Source organism: Aquarana catesbeiana, linkage group LG07, assembly GCF_042186555.1.
Source record: "Aquarana catesbeiana isolate 2022-GZ linkage group LG07, ASM4218655v1, whole genome shotgun sequence".
Taxonomy (NCBI): domain Eukaryota; kingdom Metazoa; phylum Chordata; class Amphibia; order Anura; family Ranidae; genus Aquarana; species Aquarana catesbeiana.
This window is the reverse complement of record NC_133330.1, coordinates 5,762,978-5,785,607: the sequence shown is the minus strand read 5'-3', so window position 1 is coordinate 5,785,607 and position 22,630 is coordinate 5,762,978. Positions and strand designations below refer to the sequence as shown.

At 44.2% G+C, this 22,630-nt stretch overlaps 1 protein-coding gene across 1 annotated transcript; it reads right to left on the bottom strand.

Moving 5' to 3' along the window:
- Positions 1-5,628: 5,628 nt before the first annotated feature.
- On the bottom strand, positions 5,629-20,057 carry LOC141102477 (extracellular calcium-sensing receptor-like). The gene is made up of 5 exons (XM_073591414.1): positions 19,797-20,057; positions 15,303-16,124; positions 12,926-13,153; positions 10,388-10,511; positions 5,629-6,545 (listed from the first exon to the last, which is right to left on the bottom strand). The coding sequence occupies exons 1-5, from the start codon at positions 20,055-20,057 to the stop codon at positions 5,629-5,631; spliced, it is 2,352 nt and encodes a 783-aa protein (XP_073447515.1).
- Between the last annotated feature and the right edge of the window lie 2,573 nt (positions 20,058-22,630).

Genomic DNA, 22,630 nt, shown 5'->3' with positions numbered 1-22,630 from the left:
CCCTAAACTCAGATCGCACCAATGAGTCCCTTAATGTTTTATTTCTCCGATAGGCTCTCATGGGGATCTGTTGCAACCCATCTATTTGGGGATAGGATGGCTTCAGGAGAGGCCAGTGTTTTTTCACAACATTGAAAAATCTTTTCACTGTAGCTGTGAAACTGAAATACAAAAGGTATCCTTGGTTTCACCTGTTTACGTTTCCTAGAAACACAAAATGTATCGGTTGGCTGAATTTTGTTAAATTCTTGCTGGATAAATCTCTCTGGGTATCCTCGCTCTCTAAACCTCTGACACATTTCCCTTAGTCTGGTAGGCCTAATTGTCTCATTACTGACAATACGTACAACCCTAAGTAATTGGCTTCTCGTGATAGATTTAAAAACATGGGGTGGGTGATGACTGTTAAATAATAAAAGTTGATTCCTATCAGTGGGCTTAATATATAAATCGGTGTCGATCTGGCCTCGATCGATATATATCCTTGTGTCCAAAAAAGGAACAGAATCACCACCAATATGCATTTTGAACTGAATGTCTGGGGAAAACCCATTCAATGCCTCATCAAACATTTTGAGGGATTCAATGTTGCCCCGCCATATCGCAAAGATGTCATCTATATAGTGCCACCAGGTGGCGCGGTGCTTCTGGACAATTTCATTGATAAAAATATATCTGTGTTCAAAATCATTCATGAATGAACATGCGTATGGCGGGGCAACCTTGGAGCCCATCGCAACTCCGTTCAGCTGCACATAAAACTGTTCTTTGAACAGGAAATAGTTGTTATATAATATATTTGTTATAGTTGTTATAAAATATATTGTTATATAATACAGTCTCTTCACCCCAAGGGGGTGAATAGAGACTATGACCTATAGCTATTTTTATAATGTATATAGACAGTCTGTTTTGATTATATACATGTGTATATTTGATATATACATATATGTATATGTTTTTTTTTTTCTTTAGGTCCTATGGACACATCTCGCTATTTTGAATGTTCCTAATCAGTTACAGACTTTGGAACAAAATTGAAACAGAGCGTTATCAGATTAAAAAACCGGGGAATCATGTTGGAGAGTAACCCCCTTGGAAATATCTCAGTAGGATCATAAAATATGGATATGAATGGTTGATATGTTTCTGTTTCAGGCTGGGTGATTGATGTAGACATAGTATCTCTATCATCCTTCCTTTAAATGTACATAGCATGTGTATATATTCAATTACTTCGGTTTATAATTTATGGTATATACTAATTGGTGATTTCTGCATGTAGTAGGATGGGGTTAATGATTGGCTTTAGGTTTGCAATTAATCAAGGTAATTTGGCTTTATATCTGTGTGGCACATCTTGGGAATTGGATAAATGCACAATTTTTTTTATCAGTATACCACACACAGCCAGAGAAGCCTGACGAAGAGCAGTGATGCTCCATACTGTACAGTGGCTTGTATGCCTGCACTTTTGTATTGGAATTTGAAAAGTTTTGAAGTAAAGAAGAATTGCATTGAAGCACTGGTCCCGTCTTTTTCTTCTAATTAATTATCGGTGGAGAATTGGGAGTCCACCCTGACTGTGCTTGGACATCACAGAATAAAAGAAAAGAAGGTAACCCACCCATCAACTGATATACATATACACACACACACACATATATATATATGGCTTGTGGACAGTAAGCAGTTCAAAACAATCAGTGTAAGTCCCTGAATGTGACCTGGTGTCAGCCTCTTGCAGTCCCTGTTCAGCAGAGCTGGAATGTGAGAGGAAGAAGCAGCACAAGAGGGCAATCAGTTTACATGCTGGCAAGAAACACGCAGATAGGAGGAGAGATCAGAGAGATGGCCTCATGATTGTGCTGCTCCTTTTACTGTCCAATAATAGGCTGGGGGGGGGGGGCAGGTCCAGGACAACCTGGGCTCAGAGGAAGTAGGATGCATGAATACTGGCCATTATACTGAGGGCATCTAGTGGCAAAAAGAAAGTACTGCAGCACCAAAGCTGAATATTGCAGCAAAAGTTGGTTTTGTTATTTATCTTTTAATGGGCTATATATATATTTTTTTTTGCTTAATTAACAGGTTAAGGGAAGTATGTGTGGAGGATTGGAGAAAAAAAAACACACTTTCACTTTTTTTTTCACTTTTTACATTTTCTCACTTTTTTACTTTTCTCACTGTTTTTACACATATTTTCTTTCAGAACACCACACTTTTAATCATCCCCACACATGTGAAATGTGTTGCAGCAATCAAGCATGCTATGTGGAGGTTTTCTTGGCTGGGGTGGTGTTCCTGGCCTCAGCTCCGGAACAGACAACCATTTGGGGTCCCATCCTCCTCTATGCCAGCCAAGCACAGTGCTCCAGCCGACTTGTGAGTACAGATCTCTTTCTCCCCATGAGGTCTTTACTCCCTTTAAAGGGGTAGAACATATTTACTAATATTACATATTTATTTATATTTACAGTTTACTTCTGTACCCAACTCCTGATGAATGGCATATAGCCATGAAACGCGTTGAGTTTCCATGGGGTGCTCAGACAAGTCCAGCTCATTACTTATTCACTGGCCCATATATACTTTTTATACATCTAAAATTCATCGAGTACTATCTCATTATCAATGTGTATGTGTACCTATCTTATAGCAGCTCTTTTGCATATGATGTACTAATGCCTGCTAATATGAAACACCTTGTATTATATTTATCAACATTTACTATCTTTCATGTGCTGCCTAGCTAATGTATATGTATCCATTATGTTTATGCATGTATACATATGAAAATACTTTTTTACTATTGTTACAAATAAATAAATAAAAAATCATTACTATATACTCCACCTCCACAAGTCAGTTGTCTCATTTAAAGTCCCACATTCCCCTTTTTTATGTACTTGAACCCAGGATGGAGGCACAAACAATGTGCCTCATTTAAAGTCCCAAATCCCCCCCTTTTTGGCTACACTAACATTTTAAGTAAAAATTAAATAAACACAAAAAATAAAAGCTGTCGTTTCAAACTCCCTCATATGACCCAAAGCGGAGGTTGAAGATCACATGATCCCTCGGACTACCAAGGGCATTGTTGCTGATTCCAGGCATTACATACAGACTTTTCTTTTTTAAATAAACCCAAAAATAAAAAAATAAAAAAATTTGCACATATGTTTTATATTTATTGGGCTGCAAAAATCTAATACTTTTAACAGAAGGAAGGAGAAAACAGAAGATCGGTGTGACTTACTCTTCACAAGAAGCAGCTTCTGGTTTCTCCTGATAAGTCACATGTGGCTGATAAATGGTGGAATGAATCAAGGTGATGACCCCAATGATAATGTCCCCGTCCCTCCAGAAGGAATCTATATTCTGCTTCTCTAGGCGGCACCTGGATTGAGTTGATTCATGGACAACGGTAACCAGCGCTAAGAACACAAGGACCTTCGATAACCTCATTGGAAGGTCAGAAGATTTGAAGGAAAATGTCAGACTCATGTATGAAGCTTAGAGAAGATGGCACGGCATGGTGGCGCCTCAACGCAATGGACAGGCCACCATATATACAAGGCTTCCCGGACAGCTTGGGATGGACAATTAATTTCTCAATGTATGTCACATCATTATGGAGATCATTTTGACAAGCTAATTGCAAATTAATTATTTTACAACGACTTGCCTTCCTTGTGGATTATGTAGAATTCTAAAGGGATGTCTTGTAAGAGGTGAGATCATCTTTTTTTTTTTCTACTTTTGGACCTGAGTGATATAATTTTCACTCAGCACAAGTCTCTGAGGACGTTATTTTGTGACCATGTTGGGGACTACAAAGGCTTGTAGCTCTTTGAAAAAAAAAAAAAAAAAAAACAAGAAATTAAAGATCATTTGGGTGCAATTTTGCAGCTGAGCGCAACAAGATCAGACATGACTAATATAATCGTCTGCCGCTCTTGTTGGTTGGCGAGGAGGTCCCTCGGCAAATTTTAAGTAAAGACAAAGTTTAATAGAGAAGAGAAAATAAGCACAACAATATTCAAGTAGCAGGAAATCTTTACAGCTACCTTTACCAATGTAGTAAAAGTAAAAGGCATATTGTTCCTGCTCCTTAAAGTAGACCTGATTTAAAAAAAAATGAAGATTTCTTATCTTATAGAGAAAATCTACTAGTGTTAATTTTGCTATTAAAATTTAATTAAATTAAATTTGTCTTGATTTCCTCCTGAACATGCTGGTATGTGCGTATGCCTGGGTATGCGTCTATGGACAGCAAGAGTTTTTTTGTGCCCTTAGCGCTCTTGGTCTTTAGTAATAATCAGGGTCTGGTAGGACTGTCTCCTGATCATGTGGCCACTGTGACAGCCGATCACAGTGGTCACATGATCAGACAGACTTTCCTGCCCCTAGCCCAGTTAAAGGGACACTGGGGACGGATGGGAAGGTGTTAATATAACCCTATGACTAATCATCATGATTACGGTAGGGAGACCCCCCCCCCCACTTTAGAAAGTGACTGGGATGCATAGATCTAGGAATACTTGTGGGATTTGTAAGGTGCATGTACTAATAAATTGATCCAAGGAGATATATTAAAAAATGTACCTTTTATTTAAGCAATGATTTAAAAAAATTGTCCAAAAGCAATTCCACAACAAGTACATAAATGTACAATCCTTATGGATACAGCGGATTTAAAGGAGTTCCCAACATGTTTCGCCCTCAATCTGGGCTTCCTTGGGGGGATGCTGTCCACTTGGAGCACAAGCCTTCCCAGGATTTGAGACAAATGTGTACACCACAATCAAAGACTATTTAAAGAGTCTACAGCCGCCACAACAAGCCAAGAACTGCGGGTCATCATAGGAGGCATTTAGGGACCAACTGATGTCCTGCAATAACTAACGTGTTCCTGTGGTTCCAGGGAAACTCTTTAAATCGTCATTGATTGTAGTGTACACAAGTAAACAAGTCTCAAATCCTGGGAAGGCTTGTGCTCTAAGTGGGCAGCATTCCCTGAGGAAGCCCAGATTGAGGGTGAAACATGTTGGGAACTCCATCAAATCTGCTGTATCCATAAGGATTGTACTGTAATGTAATGTATATATTTTTATTAAACCTCCTTGGTTCAGTTTATTAGTACATGAACCTTACAAATCCCACATGTATTCCTATTTCGATTCAATTTAGGGGTGTGGAGCTAATTTAAGTGGTTTGTCCATGGTTAAGAATTTATCCTATATTGACTGGGATGCGTGTGTTGGTATCCACCGAGCAGGAACAGGTAAGAGTCTGCAATGATGTTGGCTGGCTCAAATTCCTGTGGCGCACATATTTGGCCTAGAGAGGATGATTAGGAAGTAAGGCCACAACTTTTTTTGCCTTCCATAATTGTCTGACCATATTCATACCACGAAGGTAGGGCAACGTTTTCCTTTATTTACCTGTATAGTTATGAAATGTTCATGTAGTGGCTGCATTGAGGTACATTATAAAGAGTAACATGCAGGTCAGCAGATAAATTACAACAATAAATTATTTATTGAGTTTCAACAGTCATTGAGGTTCTTTCTCATAAGAGCTTACAATCTACAGAACTTATAAAAACCAAGTCACAGTTGACTTTCATGTTTGTCTTCCAATCTGATTCTTTGAAACCAAAAATTCTCGGGTGTTCATATGAGGTCTCAGAATGATAATGTGACACTTAGGGGCAAAAATGCAGCAAAATAGGCCAAGGCTGGATGAGAGAATGGCAAAGATTTCTACAGCCACCATGTATTTACCCTTGGTGCTAACATAGGCGGGGATGAAGGAGATCCAAACACTTGTGAAGACCAACATGCTGAAGGTGATAAACTTTGTCTCGTTAAAGCCATCGGGAAGGTTTCTAGCCAAGAAAGCAATCACAAGAGTCAAGATTGCCAAGAACCCCAAGAATCCCAACATGATGTAGAAGAAGGTTAAGGAGCTATCTTTACACTCCACTGTTATGACCCCCTTTGTAGCCTTTGTGTTCAGATTGGGAGATGTTGGGCATTGTATCACCCATGAAGCACAAATGACAGTTTGGATGCTTGATCCAGCAACGATCATGGAGTTGGGGATGGAAGAGCCAACCCATTTCCGAAGAGAGCTATTTGGCTTGGTGGCACTGAAAGCAATCACTACTGTAATAGTTTTGGCAAAGATGCATGACACGCAGAGAGAGAATGTGATCCCAAATATTGCTTGCCGGATTAGACAGGTGATGGTGGTAGGGCGACCAATGAACAAGAAGGAACAGAGGAAACAGAAGAGGAGAGCCACCAGGAGAAGGTAGCTCAGGCTACGGTTGTTGGCTTTCACCAATGGAGTGTCACGGAAGTGGAAAAAGATACCGAAGACTGAAAGAGTAAGTATGGAGCAGATGGTGGTGATAGAACAAAGGGCCAGGCCAAGGGGCTCCTCATAGGAGAGAAACTCAATCACCTTTGGTATACATTTCACACGATTCTCATTGGACCATTGATCTTCCGGGCACGGCAGGCATTCTGCTGCATCTGATTACAAAAGGAGAATTATAAAGCAATTAATACATAGCATAACCAATGGTGCAGAAATGGGGGTAGCAGATAAGTGATTACAGTCTTGGCCTTTTTTCAAGCCATGATGAAGAACGTCTCCACCATACACCACCATTATATTGGTATGATAATTATAATTAGTAACAAGAAAGAATGAGTGAATGGCGAATGATAATGTCTGAGGCAGTGGATGCATGTGCATTATTTTTTACTTTACTTTACTGTAAATGCTTTCTTTCTGTGTGTGAATTTTCAACTTCCTGTTCCTCCTCTAGAAGCTTGCCCCCCATCATCCGAGCCGTTCCGGCTGGGGGTTATTCAGTGTGCTCGCCGTCCCTCCCTTGGGACTACATCCCTGCGGGGAGACGCTGTTTGCGTTCACAGGCACGGGAGACAGGGGAGCCGCGGGTGTGTCTAAGACGCTGTAGCTCCGCCTCCCGTGCCTTGCTATTGTAATCTGAATGGCCATCTCAGCACAGCCCCGCCTTTACTCCGCCCTACTCCGCCCCCTTTTTTGCTGAAGTGGAAGTGTGGCTCAGGTTCGTCGTCACACATCCAAAAAGCGGCACTGCCCATGCGCGATGCCGCTAAGCATCAAGGGTACTGTAGTTCCTTTGAAGCCATGACGTTGCTGCAGGAAGCACGCTCGAAAACCCGGAGGTTGAACATACAGAGAGGAAAGGAGGAAGTGCTGATAAAGCCTATTTATCTAACAGGTAAATAAAACATTTCTGCAGAAATAACAGATTTATGATCTATATAGCATATAGATCAGATATTGCCAAAAATGTTTTTAGCTTTACAACCCCTTTAAGCCAGTTGCTCAGGCATACTTTAACTGTCTCTAGCCTACCCCCTAAAGGACTGCTGATTTCTGCTAGACCCTTTTCCCAGTTTAGGGTGATAGCAGCCAGGCACACATAAAAGTCATTCTTCTGGCTCAATCTAGAGCACAAGTTTCAAACACAAGGCCCACAGGCCGAATCTGGCCCACCAGGCCATTTCATGTGGCACTTGCACCTCTCCTGAAGCTGTGGTAACCTCCTTGTCTCTGCACCAACCTTGTCTCAGCAGTTGGCAGCAGAGAGGAAGACAGAACTCCTCCTGCAGATCCTGTACCTCTCTGTGCACCTGCAGCTCCCCCTCGTCCCTGCCTCCCCTGGTCTCCACATTCAGCAGACTCTGGCAGCTGACTCCAGACCCCCTCTGGTATTCCTCCGGACCCTGCACTTTCTGTTCCTCAGCTTCTTCCCAGCAGCAGCACAAGGTAAGGGGGCTCACTATGATGTAAGGGAAGGTGGGGGACTCTTGACTCATGATTGTGGGGGAGCTCTTGACATCTTATGTAAGGGGGGGTGGGGTGCTCTGGACATCTAGTCTTACAAATACAACTGGCCCTTTGAGGACAATCATAATGCTTATGTGGCCCTCGATGAAACTGAGTGTGACAACCCTGGTCTAGAGGTTGCCTTTTTTTGAAGGTTTATTGTTGATTAACTTGTATTGGCCATGGGGAGCTGTGGGATACATCATGAACTCTGAGCAATAACTTGAGGACTCCCTTAACTATGCTATTGCTTCTTTGTACAGTTCCTCCGGCAAAATCCCCAACATGGACAAGAACGAGACACCTTCAGTAATGTCCCAGGCCAGGCAAACACTAGGATGGCTATGCTAGGGTTACCAGCAGCATCAGTCCCTAGGATCCTTCACTCAGGTCTCTACTCACAGTGTCCCTGGATACTTGGATGCCTTCCTCCAATATCAGTCAGACAATGTCTCGGTAAGCCTTTCAGACCGGATCCTCGATAAAATCCCTTGTTTAGCTTCAGAGTCCTTTTCTAGCAGAACAGGCCCCCCAGCTCTGCCACAGCTGAGACCTTGATGAACACAAGCAGACTTTCAGCTAGGCTGCCCAGAAGGGCAGCAGCCCCTCAGGCTGGGAACTTCTCCTCCTGGACAAGAACAAGACTGTACCAGGTCCCAGACTATTTATGTGCTCCGCAGCCACCTACTGGGCACACCTCCCCAGGAGTTGGCTGAGACACATAAATATTCAGGCTTCTCACTTAACTTGCTCCACTCCTATGTTTTGGAACCTTCCAGAAGGCAGGAAGATGAAATCAAGTCTGCAGTCTATGAGACCCATGTCGGCCAAAACAATCAGCAGCTGTTCCACTGATAACAGGAGAGCCACATAAGGAAAAGTCTAAATTAACCTAGCAGCCTATCACCTAACTAGGAGGGTGGTACGTGTCAAGCAAGGGATTTTTTGAAAAATGTAATGACCATATTCTTTCCTACCATTTCCCTTTAGTGTAGAGAGCCCTGATGAATGGAGTTTCTAAAACGTACTGGGTTCTATTTGTGTTGAGTACAACTTGTCAAAAACATAATAAATCATTTTGGACTTCTTACGATTGGTGTGGTCTTCATCTCTCTCCAACCACTGAGTCACTGACCTGCAAAAAGCAGGCAGATCAGAAATCTGACTTCACTATGGCATCCTACTTGTTCCAAGCCAGTGAAGCAGGAGGTAATAAAGCCATTTTGACCAAAGCCAAGCGACTTGGATTTTCAGCAATGGTGGCCTCTAAATTTCCCTCAGTATGTGTCACTTAAAGCATATCCAAACCCAAGAACTAAATTGTAATATATTTCACCTTGCGTTTTTCCTTTATTTTTACCTGGTGATCCTGTCAGTGAATACTTCCTGTACTTCCTGTCCTAGAGTGACAACACTCACTATATTATATCTGTGAAGGAGCAGTGTTGTCACCCTAGGACAGAAAGTGTGGTAGTATCACAGAACCACAACTACCCCCTCCCCTAACCACCATCACCACCATCATCTCTATAACATAGGGGAAGGTGACGTTTAATCAGCTTATATTTTTCCTTCCTGGGTTTCTCCATCGTTACCCCCCAAATCACCATGCTAATGAATTTCTTACATTTTATTTGTAGCACCCCCTGACACACCAAAGGCAGCCCCAGAGGCCAGGGGCAAGGAAAGCATTTCACCCCAGGGCTGAGTCCATGGTTAAAATGGGGGGGACCGAGAAAGGATATTGGGCGCCAGTCACTTTTTATTGCAGAACGGTTAAGGAGGTGAGGGTTAGGGGTCCCAGATACTGTAGCAGATCACTTACAGACTCTCCAGATCCAGATCAATGTCCAGTTGACCCGGCAACACTGCATGTTCCCACATTTCAGTGCATCCTCCAAGCGAGTCACCAGGCCCTTCTGAGAGACCAGCCTTCTTCCTGGCTCTCACCAGCAAGGGGCTTCCCCTGGGTCTCCTGCTTGGCACAGCTTCCTCCATATTAGGTAGGACAGCAACAGGACCACTTCAGCACACGTTAGGCCCCAAAACAGGCTATTGGGCCTAACGGCAGAGGTCCATTCAGCAAAACAGGGGAAGAGAGTGAGCACATGGCCTGTCCAAAATAGTTATATCCTCCTCCAGCATGCCCCAGTGGCATAAACCTCCTACTGGATTGGCTGAAGGAAATACAGTCAGGTCCATAAATATTGGGACATTGACACAATTCTAATCTTTTTGGCTCTATACACCACCACAATGGATTTGAAATGAAACGAACAAGATGTGCTTTAACTGCAGACTTTCAGCTTTAATTTGAGGGTATTTACATCATATTTACACGTGTCGATGTCCCAATATTTATGGACCTGACTGTATAAACATTCATAACGTAGTTTCGTTTGTGAAATCTCATGCCATGACCAGTGATACAAGTGGCATGTACTGCTGACAGTGAGAAATCAACCCAAGCTTAGGGAAAAGCTGAACATACCGGTCTGATTGGATATCTCTTCATCGGAGCACGGGATACAGTCGTAGCAGCAGAAAGGTTCGCCATTTCGGGGGGCTTTCCAGAATCCGGGGAGGCAGCTGTCGCAGCACACGGAGGACGGCGCCTAGAAAAGAAGAACCGCATCTGCTAAATATCACATAACATATGATCTAAATGATGAACCATTTCTAGGAAAATTGTTAGATTTTTGGTTATTAATCCCATGCCTCGTTGAGTGCCTTGCTGGTACCGTCTTTCTTTATTGCAATCTAGATTGGAAGGAGCATTAAGGGAGATAATTGGCGAAGGGTGAAACACCCATTTTATGGCATTCACTAGGAGTGGGGAAGGGGGGATCCTTGCTCTGGGTGCTGAATGAACCTGTCCCAGGACTGGCTAAACATCACCACTCTTTTGATGCTCACTCTAAGCTGTCCTGTGAACCCACCAAAGTACCTGCCCCTCTCACCTTACAGAGTAAATACTCAATTACAACCCTTATTTCAGCATTTAGCTGACATGTGGTAACTCATTGTAAATAGCCAAGACTGATTTTATGGCTTTTGAAGGAATGTACACTGATCATCCATAACATTATGACCACCCACCATAACCCATCAAGGAATGGGCTCCACTAGACCTCTAAAGGTATGCTGTGGTATCTGGCACCAAGCTGTCAGTAGCAGAACTTGTAAGTTGTGAGGTGGGGCCTCCATGTATCAGACTTGTTTTTCCCACACATCCCACAGATGATTGATTGGATTAAGATCTGGAGAATTTGGAGGCCAAGTCAACGCCTCAAACTTGTTGTTGTGTTCCTCAAACCATTCTTGAATTCATCAGACCAGGCTACCTTCTTCCATTGTTCTGTGGTCCAGTTCTGATGCTCATGTGCCCATTGTAGGAGCTTTTGGCTATGAACACGGGTCAGCATAGGCACCCTGACTGCTCTGTGGCTACACAGCCCCATACACAACAAACTGCAATGCTCTGTGTGTTCTGACACCTTTCTATCAGAACTAGCATTAACTTTTTTCAGCAGTCTGAGTTCCAGTAGCTTTTCTATTGGATCGGACTACAGAGGCCAGCCTTCCCTCCCCACCTCCATCAATAAGTCTTTCCTCCCCCCTCCATCAATGAGCCTTCACCCCCCACCTTTTATTAATAAGCCTTCCCTTCCCACCTCCATCAATATGCCTCACCACCACCTCCATCAATGACCCTTTACCACCCCACCTCCATCAATGAGCCTTCCACTTCCCACCTCTATCAATGAGCCTTCCACTTCCCACCTCCATCAATGAGCCTTCCCTCCCCACCTCCATCAATGAGCCTTCCCTCCCCACCTCCATCAATGAGTTTTTCCTCCTCACCTCCATCAATGAGCTTTTACTCCCACTCCATCAATGAGTCTTTTCTCCCCATCCCCATCAATGAGCCTTTCCTCCCTCTCCATCAATGAGCCCCCCCACCTCCATCAATGAGCCTTCCCTCCCCACCTCCATCAATGAGCCTTCCCTCCCCACCTCCATCAATGAGCCTTCCCTCCCCCACCTCCATAAATGAGCCTTCCCTCCCCACCTCCATCAATGAGCCTTCTCTCCACCTCAATCAATGAGCCTTCTCTCCACCTCCATCAATGAGCCTTCCTTCCCCACCACCACCAATGAGCCTTCCCTCCCCACCTCCATCAATGAACCTTCCCTCCCCACCTCCATCAATGAGTCTTCCCTCCCCAACTCTATCAATGAGCCTTTCCTCCCCACCTCCATCAATGAGCCTTCCCTCCCCACCTCCATCAATGAGCCTTCCCTCCTCACCTCCATCAATGAGCTTTTACTCCCACTCCATCAATGAGCCTTCCCTCCCCACCTTCATCAATGAGCCTTCCTTCCCCACCTCCATCAATGACCCTTCCCTCCCCATCTCCATCAATGAGCCTTCCCTCCCCCACCTCCATCAATGAGTCTTCCCTCCCCACCTCCTTCAATGACCCTTCCCTCCCTATCTCCATCAATGAGCCAAGTTGTAAAGCGCTACGTAAACTGTTGGCGCTATATAAATATTGTATAATAATATAATAATAATAATGAGCCTTTCTCCCCACCTCCATCAATGAGTCTTCCCTCTCCACCTCCATCAATGAGTCTTGACTGCCCATGACACTGTCACTCGTTTTCCTTCCTTGGACCACTTTTGGTCAGTCCTGACCACTGCAGACCGAGAACATCCCACAAGAACTGTAGTTTTAGATTTGCTCTGACCCAGTTGCCTGGACATTACAATTTTGTCCTTGTCAAAGTCCCTCAAATCCTTACAATTGCCAATTTTTTCTGCTTTCAACACATCAACTTCAGGGGTGACATGTTCACTTGCTGCCTAATGTATTCCACCCACTTTCAGATGTAATTGTAACGAGATAATCAATGTTCCTCACTTTACCTGTCAGTGGTCAGAATGTTATGGTTGATCAGTGTATAATAGATCTAAAGGTGGCTAGTTCTTCCTTAGGCTCGGCAAGCTGTATATGGATGTTACCTGTGTGTATTTCTCTCCCCATATGATGGCTTTCTCATCTACAACCAACTTCTGCCCAGTGGGGCCCCAGTCATCGAAGATTCCAACTTTGACCAGGCCTCCCTTCAGATCGTGAGACATCTGCCAGTTCAGAACATCGTAGAGCCCCTTCAGTTCTCCTTTTTCATCAAAAGCCACCCGCTCTCCATTGCTGTTTAGGAACTGCACGTTCTTAATGTAGTAGAAAAGCTTGAGAGAAAGGTTACATTATATTTTAGACATTGTCTAAGCCTCTGTGGAGTTACATTTTTTTATTTAGGTGGAATTGCTGTTACTACAGAGAAAACCTCCAAACACAAGTGGAGGTGTTCTTTCCAGTACAAGCACAATTTTGTTTCTTGAGATTTTTGGTGTTCTGTCTTTCTCTAGGTTTGTTTTAATGTGGTACCAATGTGTTCACACCCTGTAGGTATGGTAGATGTTTCTGTGTGTTGTCTGTGGCATGCTGTGTGGGAGGAAGCGGGTAGAGGTCATTTCAGTAGTTTTACAAGTCTGCATGACTTGACAAACTCCTGACATGTACAGAAACAGTATAATAAGAAAAAACGATCTATAGTCCAATCAAGTGACATTGCCTAGGCTAAGATGATGGCATCAGGAACTCTTACTACTCTGAAGCAGGCAGAAGAATTTCCTGTCTCCTGATGCCAAATGCTTGAACATAGCCAGGCATCAAGCTTTACGTGATTCTACAAATCAATCATGGAAATAGATGGTGAGGTGACCCACCAGGTGAATGATGACTGAACAGAGATGAATTGGGTGGGAGATTGAGTATGCCTGGAGATAAGCTGTAAGGCAGGCATCACTAAATGGTGGACCGTGGTCTGGATCCGGACCCAGTCACTGTCCCATCCAGATGGCCACGGTCGTGCCACTTAGGAGATGTTATTCACACAGCAGAGTTGAGGGTGGAAGGCGCAGCAGCACTGGATGGAGGGTGGGAGTGAAAACTGCTGGAGTTAACATTTCCTACAAACCAGCTGGTGATTAGTTGCTAGGACTGCCCTGCATCCTAGCAACCGATCACCTACTGATTACCTTGAAAAGTTACGTTGGGCAGCTCCCACCCTCCATCTTGTGCTGCTGTGCCTCCCACCCTCCTCTCTGTGTTCCTGTGTAAAGTAGGAGAGTGAAGGAACTAGGACATGGCTCTGAAGGATAGAGGCGGGGAAGGGGTGATGTGAAGGGGGCAGAGAAGGACGCTGCTGTGGGGGGTGATGTGAAGGGGCAAAAGAGGACGCTGCTGTGGGGGTGATGTAAACGGGCAGAGAACACCACTGTGGGGGTGATGTAAAGGGGCAGAGGACGCTGCTGTGGTCTGGGTGATGTAAAGGGGCAGAGGACGCTGCTGTGGGGGGTGATGGCAAGGTGGCAGGGGGAGGATACTATTGTGGGGGTAATGTTAATGGGCAAAGGAGGACATTACTGTGGGGGCTGATGTGAGGGTGGGTTCAGAATCACACTCTGAAGGGGTGGGTAGTAATGTAAAGGGGGGCCACAGACACTACTGTGAAGGGGAAACTGATGAGAAGTGGGGGACCTTGGTGTAAAGGGGGGATTGTAATATGCAGGAGGACTTTGGATGCTGCAGCGGTTGCCCGTCGCTTAGGGTTCTACAAGTTTTTTTATTTTTCACATGATTAGAGCCGGCGGCTCTAATTGGCTTCCAAAAGGGTGGGCTCGGGGTGCAGAGCACATTCACTTGGGTGACATTAGCAAATTAATATTCACTAATGTCTTCCTGCTTCTCCTCCCGGCCAATTAGGAAGCGGGTCCTGAGACCCAATTGGCCAGGAGGAGAAACTACCAGATTGGCCGGCAGGAGAAGCCACTGGATTGGCCGGGAGGAGGAGCCACCCACAACCTGGATAGGGTAATTGCTGGGCTGGCCAGCTTGCGAGTCGGCGAGCGTGGCTGACAAGCGGGTGAGCGAGCCGGACGGGCCAGGTGGGGGGAACAGGTGGGGGGGTTGTTTACTGACCCCCCCCCCCAAAAAAAAAATGGAGCACCAGCCACCACTGAGATGCTGACATAAGAACGGGATCATGATTTAGGAGGAGGGGGGCTGTGATGTCATCGCACAAACATGCAATTTGGAAGAAAATCTTTCAGACTGGACCTCCGTAAATTGTAATCTAATAACCCTGTTCTAAGGGAACAAACCTTGTATGGTGTACAGCAGTAAAGCAATATAACCAAGGTTATAACAGGTTCTGGGGTCAATGCTGGAGGACCTCATGACATATAAACCCTTCTATGGTCACTTAGTAAAATGTGTACTGTATGTTTTGCAGGCTGTTATGATAGCACTTAACCAATATTGAATATAATGTACCTGCCATGGTTGGAAGTCCCTGAAGTTGGCACAAGATCCATTGAAAAACGGTCCCTTTCCAGACTTGCAGGACATCATATCATGTAGTGCATGGCCCACGGCATGCACAGCATTGTAAACAGACACGGACAAACGAAAATTGGTGGTGTCATACACGGAGCTGTCCAGTTTCCTCAAGTCCTCCGTACCAGAGCAGAAGGTTGTATTGACTCCATAAATCGATGAATTTTCCCTCCACTTACACCCAAAGGCCTGCTCCCAGAATTCCCTAATAAATATGTCATTTGGATATTTGGCAGGATTTATAGTGTAAAGAAAGTCTCCAAAACCGGGAATATTTGAGCTGTACTTAGCAAGGCCGATGGTGCCATTCAGCGTCGCCCACAGTTCCTTCTGTGTAAAGACCGCTGAGGGCACCCAACTTCCCACGGCAATCCAAATTTTTCCAACTATTTTGCTGGCAGTGACGGCCTGAAAGAAAGGAATCAGCTCTGTGGCGTAAGCATAGAGCACGACGACGTTGGTTTTTGTTTTGAGTATGGCGGTGATGGCGCTGTCCAGGCTTTCTTTGGTTGGCGGAGTCGGTAAGGTTTTGGCGAACGCAACACACAGGCCACTCTTAGCCATTTCTGTCTGAAACTTCTGGCTGCCTTGGTTTCCATAGTCATTATTGGAGGACACTATGCCAACCCAAGACCAATTGTAATGCTTGATCATCTGGACCACCGCCGCAGGCTGGGAGTCTACAGTACCGACGGTCCGTACAAAGGAAGGGAATTGGATCTTATCGGCCAATGTTGGGAGGGCTGAGGCGTAACTGATCTGCAAAAAGAAAAATGAGCTGAAAAAGGTAAATATAATGCATTCTGAGTTTAGGCTGAAAGATATACTGCAGTGTTGCAGGCTCTGGCTTGCACAAGTAGGCATCAACAATATATAAGATGAGATCCTCCATGACACCAAGATCCACGCTGTCCTGCATTCCCGCTGGCACCTGGAATAAGCACAAAGTTACAAGGCTCCCTCCAGCCGGCTCCGGCTGCTGCTCTGGACTAGTAGGGATGCCGGAGCTGGGACTTTGCTGGGACTGTCAGACACCCAGGACAGCCAGAGCTGGCCAGAAGAACGACACATCTGTACTCTAAAAGTCAGCAGAAGGCAGGACAGCAACATTGTACCAAGCCATTGCCCCATCTGCTCCAACAGGTAAAGTTTAGTTGTCAAACCACACAGCAAACTAGGACCAGGCAGGAGGTAGGCTTTGGCCCGGTACCTGGTCACAGCCGATTGGTTGAGAACCATTGGTCAATATCAGTGGTCTCCTAACTGCGGCCCAGGGGGCGGATGTGGCACTTTGCTTGCTTTTATCTAGGGGCACTATTCCACTAACTGATACCAATGATGGGGCACCATTCTCCCTACTGACACCAGAAATGGGGTACGATTTCTCTTTTTGAAACGAATGATGGGAGACTGAAGCTGGGGAATTTTCTACACCCACTAGCCACAGTCCGGCCCCCCTAAAGCCTGAAGGACAGTAAATTGTCCCTTTGCTTAAAAAGTTTAGAGACCCCTGGTCTATACTACCTGGGACTGACCCATGTTAAGAAAGAACTGTCAAGAACTTCAGGGCCCAAATTCTGCAGTTGTTTGCAAGTCAGATACTGAAAGAGAGGACTATGAGGTCCTACTGTAAAAGGAGCCCCAATAAATGGGGAAGAAAAAAGCCAATTCTGACACTTCTCACATACATGTAAAAATCTACAAAATATTGCTAGAAAACTACTTAGATTCCTCCAAACATTATATATATATATATACACACATATATATACATACTGTATACATATACACAATGCTTTTTAAAAGTATTCATACCCGTTGAAATGGTCCACATTTTGTCATGTTACAACCAACACAAAGTGTCACATAATTGTGAAGTGGAAGGAAAATGATAAATGATACAAATAAATATGTGAAAAGTGTGTGGGGGAGGGGCATTTGTATAGCGCCCCCCGGAGTCAATACTTTGTAGAACCCCCTTTCTCTACAAGTCTTTTTGGGGATGTCTCTACCAGCTTTGCACATCTAGAGAGGACATTTCTGACAATTCTTCTTTGTAAAATATCTCAAGCTCTGTCAGATTGGATGGAGAGCGTCTGTGAACAGCAATTTTCAAGTCTTGCCACAGATTCTCAATGTGATTTAGGTCTGGACTGTGACTGGGCCATTCCAACACATGAATATGCTTTGATCTAAACCATTCCATTGTAGCTCTGGCTGGATGTTTCGGGTCGTTGTCCTGCTGGAAGGTGAACCTCCGCCCCGGTCTCAATTCTTTTGTAGACTCTAACAGGTTTTCTTCTAAGATTGTCCTGTATTTGTCTCCATCCATCTTCCCATCAACTCTGACCAGCTTCCCTGTCCCTGTTGAAGAAAACCATCCCCACCACATGATGCTGCCACCACCATGTTTCACGGTGGGGATGGTGTGTTCAGGGTGATGTGCAGTGTTAGTTTCCCCCACACATAGCGTTTTACTTTTAGGTAATAAAGTTGAATTTTGGTCTCATCTGACCAGATCACCTTCTTCCACATGTTTCTGTGTCCTCCACATGGCTTCTCACAAACTACAAACAGGACTTCTTATGACTTTCTTTCACCAATGTCTTTCTTCTTGTCACTCTTCCATAAAGGGCAGATTTGTGGAGAACACGACTAATAGTTGTCCTGTGGACAGATTCTCCCACTTGAGCTGTGGATCTCTGCAGCTCCTCCAAAGTTACCATGGACCTCTTGGCTCTTCTCTGATGAATGTTCTCCTTGCCCGGCCGGTCAGTTTAGGTGGACGGCCATGTCTTGGTAGGTTTGCAGTTGTGCCATACTCTTTCCATTTTCCGATGATGGATTGAACAGAGCTCCGTGAGATGTTCAAAGCTTGGGAGATTTTATTATAACCTAACCCTGCTTTATACTTCTCCACAACCTCATCCCTGACCTGTCTGGTGTGTTCCTTGGCCTTCATGATGCTGTTTGTTCACTAAGGTTCTCTAACAAACCTCTGAGGGCTTCACAGAACAGCTGTATTTATACTGAGATTAAATGACACACAGGTGGACTTTATTTACTAATTAGGTGACTTCTGAAGGCAATTGGTTCCATTAGATTTTAGTTATCAGAGTAAAGGGGGCTGACTACAAATGCCCCCCCCCCCCCACACTTTTCACATATTTATTTGTATCATTTATCATTTTCCTTCCACTTCACAATTATGTGACACTTTGTGTTGGTCTATCACATAAAATCCCAATAAAATACATTTACGTTTTTGGTTGTAACATGACAAAATGTGGAAAATTTCAAAGGGTTTGAATACTTTTTCAATGCACCGTATATATATATATATATATATATATATATATAGTGCAATAAAAAAGTATTCATACCCATTTTGTATATATATATATATATATATATATATATATATATATATATGTTTTTGTTCTTTGTTTTTTTTTTTAAACAGAGACCCTGGAGAATAAAATGGTGGGTGTTGCAACTTTTTTTATGCCACACGATATTTGCACACAAACACAATATATTACCCATTTTTTGATAAAATACAAAAGATGATGTTGAAACGCGTAAATTAGATACCCAACATGTCACTCTTTAAGATTGCGTACGCGGCACGCCAAATGATGATACCTAAAAATCTCCATAGGCAACGCTTTAACAGGTTACCGCTTTAGAGTTACACGGGAGATCTGGTGCTAAAATGATTGCTCTCACTCTTGACGTTCATGGTGATACCTCACATCAATGCTGCACTTACCTTTACATATGCGTTCGCATTTGCGCATGAGCATGGGGGGATGGGTGGCGCTTTACATTTTTATTTTTAAAATGTTTTTTATTTAAAAACTTTTTTATAAACTGTCACTTTATTTTTTGCATCAACTTTACTGATATGACAAGGAATGGACAACATTCCTTGTAATAGCAATAAGCATGGCGGGTCCTCTTTATGGAGAGTCCTTGGGATCTATTAGAATTAAAATTAAAATGATGTTGTTAACATAAGCACACGTTTTAGCTATAAAATACAATGAATAAATGAAAATTCTTTCCACAGCAGACCAAACCTCTGAGGAAGGCCCTCTTTGGGCCGAAACGCGTCAGCATTCATGCACAACCAGCATCAATCATATTGAATGTTGTGTATTATTGTGTCTGCATCCACTGTATTGAATATTTATTTCCGCTACCAGAGCTCACATTTTAACTTCATTGTCATTTTGATACGATTGTCACCAATAAAGTTATACATTTTTACTCTACATAGTTTCTTGCTGCCCTGAAAACCCCACCCCTGGGGGACCCTTCCCTTTCTTATTAGACCCCAGATATCTCCTCTGGCCTCCAAAGCATCTGTTAAATACAAGAATATGCCTCCTATGTCCATATGTTGCACAAAACACATTTTTCGGTTACCTGCGGGAACTTAGTGAGTCCGAGTATGCGAGCGATGGCGACAGAGCCGGAGGACGGAGAGTCCCCCACCACCGCGGACAGTTTACGAGGGGTTGGCGCACACCTGTAATTGGGCACCTTGGATTGTCCCCCGGACAGGTAGCCCATGACGCCGTCCACAGCCGCGGCGTCCGAGTAGCAGGAGTCATAAATCTCGTATCCTAACGTCAGGTTGGCCATCTGCAGAGGGTTGGCATTGATCTCGTTGATGGCAAATAACATGGCAAGGACATACTGATACTTCTCGAAGTAGAACCTGCGAATTAAAGGTCACAAAAGAGTTCAGGTGTGTACATTTCAACAACAAAAATGATAAGGTTTAATGGCTCGCTCCAATAACAACTAATAGTTCAGTTATGTAGGTTGAACCCCATGCTGGCTTCTCATTCCTACTGGTGACTCCAGTGGTGAGATATACAAAATATATGATGGTGTCACACTCGTAATGGAGTCCCCATAATATTTGGTTACCCAATGGTCCGGATACAAGAGTGTGCCAATTCATGATGGTCATGTGAAAATAGTTGCATAGCCTATTTATTTATTACAGATATTTATATACACTATATTACCAAAAGTATTGGGACACCTGCCTTTACACACACATGAGCTTTAATGGCATTCTAGTCTTGGTCCGTAGGGTTCAATATTGAGTTGGCCCACCCCCCCTTTGCGGCTATAACAGCTTCAACTCTTCTGGGAAGGCCGTCCACAAGGTTTAGGAGGGTGTCTATGGGAATGTTTGACCATTCTTTCAGAAGAGCATTTGTGAGGTCAGGCACTGATGTGGGACGAGAAGGCCTGGCTCGCAGTCTCCACTCTAATTCATCCCAAAGGTGTTCTATCGGGTTGAGGTCAGGACTCTGTGCAAGCCAGTCAAGTTCCTCCACCCCAAACTCGCTCATCCATGTCTTTATGGACCTTGCTTTGTGCACTGGTGTGCAGTCAGGAAGGTGCCGTCCCCAAACTGTTCCCACAAAGTTGGGAGCATGAAATTGTCCAAAATGTCTTGGTCTGCTGACGCCTTAAGTGTTCCCTTCACTGGAACTAAGGGGCAAAGCCCAACCCCTGAAAAACAACCCCCACACCATAATCCCCCCTCCCCCCACAGCATAATCTCCCCACACACCATAACCCCCCCTCCACCCCACCCCCCGACACCATAATCCCCCCTCCACCAAAGGATTTGACAACACATATGGGCATCGATGGGCAGCACTGATAGCCAACACTGACTGGCTCACTAATGGGCACTGATTGCTGGCACTGGTGGGTACTAGTGGACACTGATTGCTGGCACTGGTGGGTACTAGTAGACACTGATTGCTGGCACTGGTGGGTACTAGTGGGCACTGATTGCTGGCACTGGTGGGTACTAGTGGGCACTGATTGCTGGCACTGGTGGGTACTAGTGGGCACTGATTGCTGGCACTGGTGGGTACTAGTGGGCACTGATTGCTGGCACTGGTGGGTACTAGTGGGCACTGATTGCTGGCATTTCTGGCGCTATATTGTAATCAGGGCTCTGATGATCAGTGCCCCGATTACATGTGTAGATGTCCCCCTGTGAGGAGATGCCGCTGACCGGCTCTCCTCGCCACACACTGATTGGACACAACTGATCGCACATTATAGAACCACGGCCACGGCTCTTTACAGAGTTTGGGGTCGCGGCATGTCCTAGCGACACGGCGTGATCACAGCGTTGCGGGCCCCCGCGGGCGCACGAGAGTGGCCGTTCTGGGACAACATCATATGAAGGTGGCCGGGCGGTTCAAGCTTTCCATTATATAAGCATCGAACGAAAGTAATGACAGAAAGGGAAAAGTAAGAAAGCGTAACAAATAAATGTACTAGAGGAGAAATAACATTCACAAGGCTCATATTTAATCCACTATCAGTGTTTTATTTTGTCACACTGATACTAAAACCTCAGTACAGTCATTAGAACCTCACAGCTTTATTCTCAACAACTTGTTTGTGTAGGTTGTGCAAACATTTCATCCATAGTGGAAGTGCACTGATTACACAACCAAGTAGATAACATTCATCTAATAGTACAACCAATTAGTCCATAGAGAATATCTGCTATGGTTACCAAAAAAAGACAAAGAAAAGAAAGGAAAAAGAGATATTCATATTAAAATAAAACAAAACCCTTTATAATGTATTGGCTATAATATAAAGTAATTCTTATTCTTTGATAATATGGTGGATTATGACGTTGATGACCCTTAGATTCTTACCACTTAAGCTAGTTGATATTAGGAGTCACTCTGTTGAATTCTAAAGCCTTGTACACACGATCAGATTGTTGGCCAACAAAGCGTTAGACTTTTGTCCGAAGGGCGTGTGCCGGGAACTTGTCTTGCATACAAACGGTACACAGTTGTCGGCCAACAAACACGAACGTAGTGACGTACTACGTGGAATTTCAGCTCTTGAGCGCCAACCTTTTGGGCACCTTCTGCTAATGTCGTATTTGGTGAGCATTGAATCCGAGCATGCGTGTTTGTACTTTGGGCTTTTGTGTGACAGACCATAAGAAAATCTGACAACAGACCGTTGTCCACTGAAAATTTACTAGCCTGCCATCCAACATTTGTAGGCGGAAAGTTGGACAACAATTGTCTGACGGAGCGTACTAACAGTCGGATTTTAGGCAAACAGTCTGTCATCACACAATTTCCTGCCAAAAAACTCGATCGTGTGTACGAGGCTTTCGTCTGCCTAAAGAATTAGACAAATTCGTTTTCATGTATCATTCATTGTAAAGGAATGGCGAGGTCAATTGG